This window comes from Sinocyclocheilus grahami, unplaced genomic scaffold (assembly GCF_001515645.1).
Source record: "Sinocyclocheilus grahami isolate Dianchi unplaced genomic scaffold, SAMN03320097.WGS_v1.1 scaffold1085.1, whole genome shotgun sequence".
NCBI lineage: Eukaryota > Metazoa > Chordata > Actinopteri > Cypriniformes > Cyprinidae > Sinocyclocheilus > Sinocyclocheilus grahami.
Window position 1 is genome coordinate 30489 of NW_015506264.1, and position 10404 is coordinate 40892.

The 10404-nt window shown below is 35.6% G+C and overlaps 1 protein-coding gene across 1 annotated transcript in view; it reads right to left on the reverse strand.

The window, feature by feature from the left end:
- Positions 1–1107: 1107 nt before the first annotated feature.
- LOC107566566 (tumor necrosis factor receptor superfamily member EDAR-like) overlaps positions 1108–10404 on the reverse strand; it is a 29248-nt gene continuing 19951 nt past the window's right edge. The window contains exons 6-10 of the mRNA XM_016252044.1: positions 10089–10163; positions 8830–8902; positions 5414–5606; positions 3975–4035; positions 1108–1519 (exon numbers count right to left, since the gene is read on the reverse strand). Of these exons, the coding sequence (XP_016107530.1) occupies positions 1179–1519; positions 3975–4035; positions 5414–5606; positions 8830–8902; positions 10089–10163 (743 nt within the window). The 3' untranslated portion in view covers positions 1108–1178. The remainder of the gene's footprint in view (positions 1520–3974; positions 4036–5413; positions 5607–8829; positions 8903–10088; positions 10164–10404) is intronic.

The following is a 10404-nucleotide window of genomic DNA, read 5'->3' on the forward strand; positions in this document are numbered from 1 at the left end:
TAGCGTGTTGCTGTTTCACGTTCTCACGCTATTTGAAATGTAAAAATGTCAGATGTTTTTTTTTATAGAAAACATAATAAATGTCTTTGCAGAAAGAAGATTGTGTTGTTGCGAACTGTAAGTCAAGCGGAGAAAGACAATATACTGCTAGTATACGCACTTCTTTGAGTTTTGAGACCGATGGAGACGGCAGCACAGAATATAGTCGCACATTCCAGCTTCTTGCGTTTCTTACCGATGCCTCATAAAACGAATATAATCCAGCGCGACCGCAAACTATATTGCTGTTATTGTTGTTTTTAGCACAGGCATAACAACGCAACGGCATTGCCATAGAAACCAATGCACATTCTGTAAAACGAAAGAGCGCTTATGGACACACAAATCAGATATGAACAGTAAGTAATTCAAATCAGATATGCACAAAATCAGATTTGAGCGGAGAGTCTGAACGAGGCTTTTGTTGCGTCTCAAATGACAAGGGATCAACTTATAATCATGTTTATATTAACTAGTAGGGCTGGGACAATAAATCGATGCATTCGTGGATCGATTCTGAGATTTTCTGAATGCATCGTGATTCTCTCTGGAATCGATTCTGAGCTTAGTTTTTAACCGCACACTCGTACGTTCAGCTGAGTAATGCAAGTGGTTAAATGTACTTGCACATCGGCTTTTATGCTTTTATGATGCGAGATTAACGTAAACACAGCCCACTACACATCCTTGTAATTCGAATGTAACTTGAAATCCTTGTAACTTTATGAATGATTATTTTAGGTTCAAGTGGTGCATGTGTAAGGAACTGGAAGCAAGCAGAATACAGCTATTTCTAAAGCACGCAGCGCCATCTGCTGTTAAAAACTAAGCTCAGAATCGATTCAAGAGAGAATCGCGATGCCTTCGGAAAATCTCAGAATCAATGCAGAATCATTTTTCGATTCGCGATGCATCGATTTATTGTCCCAGCCCTATTAATTAGCCTGTGAACTCATTCTCTCAGACGGCCTGGGTATATGGACGGAACGCCACTGATATTAAGTACAAAATCAGTGTGAGAATATAGAGCACTTTAAGTACATTATGGAAATGTGCTTTTTTTTTTTAAACCTGGGTTAGGATGGTTTCTGCGCAACACTTTATAAATGAGGCTGCAGCCCTGGTCTGGATGGGTTCTCTCAGACGCTGGCGCAGCGGGAGGTGAGATTGGGATGGTGGCTGGATGGAGGGACGCTGTTCTCGGGGCCCAGAATGTCGAAACAGAGGGTCTCGACGGCATCCAGCCGTTCGATCTGGACCAGACGGGTCAGCAGGTCCGGGATGCTGTATCCCGCCGTACTGATACGGTCGAAGAGCTGCATGCCATCCGTCATGCCTCCGATCTCGTCGCGCTTCAGGCCGAAGCTCTCGGCGAGATGCCTCCACGTCTTCACCACTGCCTTGTCCGTGCTGTAGGTGGCGCTGAGCATGCGGCTGCTGCGCTCCAGACAGTCGAACGCCAGCTCGGTCGGACTCAGACCTACAGAGATGAAGAACACCATCATCATCATCAGAGTAGGGATGGCGATATGGGCTTAAAATATATCACGATATTTCTGGTATTTATTGCGATAACGATATCAATGGTGACAATTCAGGGAATCCTGTTTCTTTAGAGAAAAGTATTATCTTTCATATTTTTACCCAAAATAGGGTGTTGTGAGCATTATTGAGTACTACACACGTAATGTAATGACGGTTTAATTAAATTGGAAGCCAGAGGGAGCCCTCGCGCAGAAACTCCGCACATGCATCACAGAAGTAATAGCACTGATGACGACGCTCCAGGAAATCCCTAATATAGACAAAGGTATCGCTGAATAAAACGCACAACGGAGATAGAGAAAATTTAACTGATGACACTTGAAGACAAGAAACATACGATTGCACAAAATATATGGCTTATCTGTGTGCTTCAAGTAATCTTGGGTATTTTTTATAAGGAAAGTATATTAATAATGCAATGCTAATCGGCATAGCCTTTATCACTGTACATAATACTATCATTCTGTGATATGAAACCACGTTTGGTCACAAAAATAAGTTATTTCAAACACTCGACTATGTTAAGTTAATTTGGAGAAAAAGCATGTCAATAAATTATATCTTTGTTGGACAACAGGTTTGTAAACAGGCTCAAACACATGCAAAGGGCTACATTTATTCAGACCGATTTCTTGTGCACTGTACAGCCCTGACCAAACCAGTTCGATTATAGAAGGAGCTCCTCGTTTAGCGATAAACTCCTGCTCAATTTCACGTCCGCCTTCCACGATGTCGCTCCGCACGGTTGCACTCAGAAATATGTCAGCAACTTTATCGTTATTATCACGGGAAGACTAATTCTTATCATGGGGAGAATTTTTATTGGTATATCGCAAATGTTAAGATATCACCCATCCCTACATCAGAGTAAACTAGTAGTAAAACACTGGCTATGTTTACATGCAACCAAATAATCCGTTTGTAATCGGAGTGACGGCTCAATCGGACTGAAAAACGTTCATGTAAACACCTTAATCGAGTCGATTGAGCTCGATCAGAATGAAATTTAGATTGGTTTATTCCTTTTCTAATACGATTGAGAGTGCATGTAAACACTCGATCGGATTGAACCCCCGAAACTGAAAGGACTGCACGTGTGCAATGATGCAGAAATAACGTAATGACGTTACTTTACGATGTCCATAAATGGATAAATATTAATTCTGCTGTTAAAAACAAATAAAGAAACCGTGTAGGAGAGTGGTTATTATGTGCAAACAGTGAGAAACTTTATATTTGTGCAGTGTGCGCATGTAAAAAAATAAAATAAAATTCTGTTACATGCATTTTTCGAAAATATTTTAAATGTATCTATTTTTTAAAGTATGTAGCAGAACTCTTTATTGTATAAAAATAATAAACATAAAAAAAATATATATATAATAAAAAAAAAAAGAATTAAATTATTATTAATTAAAAAATTTAGTATTTTTATTATTACTTTAACTTTTTTAAATATGTAAAAATGATCATTTATTTAAAAAAATTAATTTAATAATAATAATAACAAAAATACCACCAGAATTGTTTCTTAAACAAAATTAACAAAAATCTGATTCAAAATAAAGATATATTTTATTATCTTTTATATTTATTATTTTATTATCAAATGCATTTAAAATGTAAAAAAGTACTAATACATACTAATAAAACTAATAAAAATGTAAATTAAAAATAAATGTAATAATAACAGAACTGTTAAAAATGTATTTATTATTATTAAAATAAATAATACTGACAGAACCAGAACTGATTACTGTACAAAAATAACAGAAATCTCCTTAAAATGTTAAAATTCTTAAAATTGTGATTTATTCATTTTATTTATTATTTGTATTATTACATTTATTAGGTCAATAATTCTCACAGAACGTGTTGTGGTTATGTAAGCCATGTTTATTCTCACTGTAAGTGAACTCATACTTAACCTTGCGTAGTTTTGATCATCATCTACCAAGTGATGAGTTTGTGTCAAACATTGAGTTTGATTGACTGAACTCATCAACAAAAGCACATCTGTGAGGAGTCTCTCCTCCCTTTTAAGAGCTGACAAGTGTTTATTTTAATAGTATGTATTATATGGGTCCCATCAGAACAGTCCACTGGGATAAACAATGATAAAAATGCATTTGATTTGACTTAATTTCAATGATAAGAAATCAATATTTTTCCTTCTTCAATGATCTTGCTGCTCTATTATTTCTCTTGTGATTTTCTGAGTGGCAAGATTAACTTCACATGATTTAATGTTTATAAATGTTTAGTGTGTTTGCAGTGAGGTTTAGATCTGTTTGTCACACACTCCTGCTCATTACAGCTTTAACACAGCAGTCATCGTCTGTTTTACAGGCTTGACATAATCAGGAATTCACGGTTACGGTTACACTCACCCTCCGCAACACTGCAGGCTTTTGTGTACAAATCCAGGATCTTTTTCCTTCTGCTGTGAATCTGCATAAACAGGAAATGTTTGGATGAGTCACACAAAGCAACAGGATGCAGAAATAACGTAATGACGTTACTTTACGATGTCCATAAATGGATAAATATTAATTCTGCTGTTAAAAACAAATAAAGAAACCGTGTAGGAGAGTGGTTATTATGTGCAAACAGTGAGAAACTTTATATTTGTGCAGTGTGCGCATGTAAAAAAATAAAATAAAATTCTGTTACATGCATTTTTCGAAAATATTTTAAATGTATCTATTTTTTAAAGTATGTAGCAGAACTCTTTATTGTATAAAAATAATAAACATAAAAAAAATATATATATAATAAAAAAAAAGAATTAAATTATTATTAATTAAAAAAACTGCAGGCTTTTGTGTACAAATCCAGGATCTTTTTCCTTCTGCTGTGAATCTGCATAAACAGGAAATGTTTGGATGAGTCACACAAAGCAACAGAGTTCAATCTGAACCTACAGAACAAGATCAGATGTGGAGCAGAGCAGTAACTCTGCTGAAAAACTTAACAGAGTCCAAGAACAGAACATTTAATGTTAGAGGTGTGATGGGATACACCTTACGCTTTTAAAATACGGTACAAATTGTGAAATATTTATACTATTTAAACTAGTTGTTTTCTATGTGAATATGTGTTAAACTGTAATGTATTTCTGTGATGTGCAGCTGTATTTTCAGCATCATTACTCCAGTCTTCAGTGTCACATGATCTTCAGAAATCAGTATAATATGCTGATCTGCTGCTCAAGAAACATTTCTGATTATTATCAATGTTGAACACAGCTGTGCTGCACAATATTTTTGTCAAAATAATAATACACTAGTTTGGGGTAGGTAAGATTGAAAAAAAAAAAAAAGAAACACTTATTCATCAAGGATGCGTTAAATGAATCAAAAGTGACAGTAAAGACATTTCTAATGTTACAAGAGATTTCTATTTCAAATAAATGCTGTTCTTTTGAACTTTCTGTTCATCTGTGAATCCTGAAAAACAAAATGTACCACGGTTTTCACAAAAATATTGTGCAGCACAACTGTTCATCATAGATAATAATCAGAAATGTTTCTCGAGCAGCAGATCAGCATATTATTCTGATTTCTGAAGATCATGTGACACTGAAGACTGGAGGAATGATGCTGAAAATACAGCTGCACATCACAGAAATACATTACAGTTTAACACAGATTCACAGAGAAAACAGCTGCTTTACATTCTAATAATATTTAACAGTTTTACAGTATTTTTGATCAAGTAAATGCAGCATTGGTGAGCAGAAGAGACTTCTTTCAAAAACATAAAAAAATCTAAATGATTCCAAACTTCAGCGTAAATAACTCTTATACGTGTGTGGTGTGGTATTCACCCCGGTGGCTCTGCTGCTGGTGGTGTTATTGTTGTTGCTGATGGGGTTGGTGGAGCCGGTCTTGTCCCGCGTCAGATGCACCAGAGACAGAAGGCAAAGGTCAGCGGCTCCCTGTTTGTCCTGAGCTGCTTCCTCGTCACTATCGATGCTGCGACTCAAAAGCTGCTCGTTCTCTGATGACGCGTCGTTCTCACTGCAACAGTGCAAGTATTTAGTGATTGACGGCACATGTACAAAGAATAATAGTGATTCTGCCAGAAAACAATCACAATCAGTGGTTCTCAAACAGGACTTGTCAAAATATAAATGAAATACAACCCCAACTCCAACTCTTAAAAGCAAACAGTCTAACAGAAATAGATTAATCCTGCAGTGCACACTGCTATAGCTTGCGAATCACATTTTAATACATTTCAGCCATGCATGTTGATCGGACATTGCATTTTTATTTTTCTCAAAGAGAACTTATTTAAAATAAGAGAAAACATGCTTTAAAATAGGCTAAAACAACAAAAAAAATCAAGTAACGCTAAACAATACATAAACATTAGTTAATATAAATGAACAATAAACAAAAAAGCATTTAAAAATATTAATGTTAATTTCAACATTTATTTCTACATTTCTAAAAATCATTCAATCATTGAGTTTTTAATTAACTAACATTAACAAAGATTGCTGTAAAAAATATATTGCATTTTGTTAGTTGTTTACTCATCTTAACAAATGATACCAAATGATGTAAAGTGTTACAAATGTTTCTTATTTTAATTCACTCTCTCAACAACTGAATAGATTGTTTTTTGTTTTTTTTCTGAGGAAGAGTTCATGTTGAAAAATATTACTTTATGGTAATGTTTTATGCCAGTCATAGTCACTGTGAGCTGCATGAAGGTTCTTCAGGGTTTGAAACGACTCCTTGATGAAAGAGCCTGATTTAGACATTTGCTTTTCTGCCTATTGTGGTTTACAGTAATAACTATCATGTACTGACTAGCCTGTTGTTTTCAGCTCGTAGTTAAATTTCCCAGGAACAGCTTCCCAACAAGCGCCTGTTGACAAAGACGGCTCAGAGCCGCGCACAGAACGTCATTGTTTTCAGACACTCGATACTGCGCCGGTCTGGATCTGCATTAGCACATACTCTGGCACGAGTCAAATCTCCTGCTTCACATGTCTACAACAATCATAAACAGATGCAATCTATCTACATATTAGTTCATCTAGAATATATCTGACCAATTGCAATCAGTCGTTTGGGCTTTTTCGCTTTTCATTACATGTTGTTTCAGACTAGTGGAAAGAAAAAAATCCAAAATACACATTTACGTTTTTATTTTATTGCACTTTATCTATTTGCATCTGTAGATTTCTAATCTATATCTTTAAAGAGATGTTTCTCCACTTCAGCAGCACTTACAAACACCAAACTTTACAGTTTTATTCCTATCTATATTCTGAAGGGTTTTACTGAGGGGTTTGTTCATATATAATTTGCCTGGTTTTATTTGTACACTTTATCTATTTGCATCTGTAGATTTCAGTTCCAAAACATACCTTAAAAAGTTTTTTCTCCATTTCAGCAGCACTTCCAAACACCAAATTTTACAGTTTTATTCCTACCTGTATTATGAAGGGTTTTACTGAGGGGTTTGTTCATATATCATTCACCTGGTTTTATTTTTGCACTTTATCGTTTTGTTTCTGTAGATTTAATTTACAGTACATATCTTTAAAGAGTTTGTTTCTCCACCTCAGCAATAATTATATACACCAAATTATAAAGTTTTATTCCTCTATATATTCTACAGATTTTTACTGATGGGTTTTTTCATATCACTTGCCAGGTTTTATTATTGCACTTTATATGTTTGCGTCTATATTTTTTCAATTTCAATACACACAAGGCCTTTTTTCTCAAAATGAGTTTGTTTCTCCACCTCAGCAGCACTGACATATACCAAATTCTATAGATTTATTCCTCTCAATATTGTGAAGGTTTTTACTGAAGGGTTTGTTCATATATTTTTTGCCTGGTATTATTATTGCACTCTATCTATTTGCATCTGTAAATTCAATTTGCAGTACAATCTTTAAAGGTTGTTTTCTCATAATGAGATTTATCTCAACTTCAGCAATGGTTACACAAACCAAATTTTACAGTTTTATTCATGTTTATATTCTGAAGGGTTTTACTGAGGGGTTTGATCATACATAATTTGCATGATTTTATTTTTTACATGTTATCTATTTGCATCTATAGATCTCAGTTCCGATACACATAAGGCCTATTTTTCCCTCAAATTGAGTTTTTTCTCCACTTCAGCAGCACTTACAAACACCAAATTTTAGAGTTTTATTCCTCCCTATATTCTAAAGGTTTTTACTGAGGGGTTTGTTTATATATTGTTTGCCTGGTATTATTATTGCACTTTATCTATTTGCATCTGTACATTTCAATTCCAATACACATCTTCAAAAAGTTTGTTTCTCCACTTCAGCAGCACTTACTAAACACCAAACTTTACTGTTTTATTCCTATCTTTATTCTGAAGGGTTTTACTGAGGGGATTGTTCACTGATTTACACAACTTTTTTATTCCTAAAAACAAGCTGAAATGTATTTCAGTATTTTTTTTTTGGTTTATGGAGTGATAAAAAGAGAAATAAAAAATCCCCTCTGGAAAAACCTTTAACTCTAATATGTCAACAAAATCAAGAATTTTGAACCTGGCCTGGAAATGTAGTTCATATTTAATTAGATAATGCCTCATTTGCTTATTTAAATATAGCTTTTCAGAAAACTCTTAAATTCTTAAAGTAATTAAACACCTGGGGAAGTATGATGATATCTATTAGTTGTTTGTTTTTACCATATTCACCTGCAGTGTCTTGCCTTAGAGAGAGACGAGAGACAGTGTGTTATTTACAACAGTCAGAACTAATGAGTGTAAAGCAGGGGAAGTTCTCATCTAACTAGTGTGAGGAAAGCAGTTTTATTTCTTTGTTCAAGCTTCAGCTGCTCCTTGGAGAAAAAGGAAGAAAAAAGGGTTTGAGGCGAAAAAGTGTCATCTTATGTTTGAAGCGGAGCTATTTTCACCTGGCGGTTTTGGCTGCACCACTGCGTAATTATCACACGCTTGATTACGTTTGTCTGAAATGAACATCTCCTGTGGAGAGCGTAGCTGCAGGCTGGATCTGTGTTCGACTACCTCATCCTGTCCGTGAGCCACATAATGTTTCCAGTCAGACGAGAAGAGAAGAGCTGCCGCACAAACATGTCCTGCGGTGGCAGAATTACTGGCACAATCTCACATAAGACGAGGAAATGTGTTTGACTTCACTTCACTGTGCTGCTTAAACCCTGTTAGTCTTGCAGTAGTTAAAGGTTTTGTTTAGCTTGAGTGAAGACTCACCTCTTTGCTGTTTTTGGAGATGAAGGCTTAAGCTTATCAAATTCATCCTTTTCTGCAAAGATCACCACGTTTTCTGGAAAGACAATGTGTGAAGATCAGTGACGTGCTCGTTCATCTCAGATCAGCTGTTGTTATATTGAAACTTTTTAATAAAGCTTCTCTGGACATAAGTTTTCAGTGTAATTTCAGTATAAATAGAAAATAAATCTATTATTTGTTAACAGCGAACCTATTTCAATTTGATTTCCAAATCTGATCTGGATGATCGACTGTTTAATGCACGAGTTATGAATATGCATTCTTCATCACTGTACATCATTTATTTGAATGGTTTATGCACTACATTCAAGTTTCTGTTTTTACTGATTATAATACAAACAAATGCATTTGGCAGATGCTTTTATCCAAAGAGACTTATATTGCATTCAAGGTATATGAATTTCTATATCCGTCCATGCATCCCCTGGCAATCGGACATTGGCATTGGTGTTGCAAGTGCCATGATTTACTGTTCGAGCTACAGGAACTAAACAGATATGAGTTGGATATGTGTCAAATTAAATAAATGGTCTGTTTTCTGTCTGTGTGAATGCTCATCTGAAGTCAGAGTTGCAGCTGCAAGTGCATGAGTGGATCTTTCTCATGTATTCTGTTATTATAAGTGGCTTAGCTGAGGATATCCGGTGGGAAATGGGATAAATGCGGATGTCTAGCAGTGTAGGTATTTGCTCATCCGCTCTGAAAGCAGGATTAATGTTGTGATTTACAGTAACATTAATACATCTGCTTTTCTTCTGCTTCAGTCTTTTACTTTTGGGACTGTTTCGTGACGAATTTCAAGACTATTTTGTTCATGTATTTTTTAAAGGATTTTTAGTGAATGCACTGCAATGAACTAAATGGAAAAATCCATACAAGATAAATCAAAAGAGATGTTGAATATACCAAGAATTCTTTAAATCGCAAAATCTATAAATTAAAATGCACACGATATTTTTGTGTTATGTATTTCTGCTCTTCTGACAGCGATTGATTGATGGATTGATGGCTAAATGAGCTGCAGTGAGAGTGAGTGAAAGCTGATTTTGAGGGGTTTTTCTCCAGACGGTATGAGATGGTTATGCAGAGATGCGTTGCGAACTTTGGGTGCCGTCAGCAAGAGCCGTGGGCTGAAGGAACATTCCAGATCCGCCGTTCACATCGTCACGTCATCTTAAGCAGTTTAACACGTACAGATGTCAAACCAAGCGTTCGCTCACCTTGAACCTCCTTCTTCTCCTCCTGCTTGTTTGTTTGGGCTTCCACTGTCTTTATTATTTGTCCAGAGCAGCATGCTGGGAAACAAAGAAACAAAGAAAGAAAGCACTGGGTTAGACTCACAGCACTGCTATTCATTTAATGTCTGAAGCAATAAGAAAGAGTTTGAAATATGGGAATGAGCTCAAGTAAATGTAGAGCAGAAGGACTCGAACTGCAGTCAGAAGAGCTTATCTGTGGACGAACACACACATCAGTTATGAGGAACACACACACACACACGCACACACTCCCTCACACACACACACACACACACAC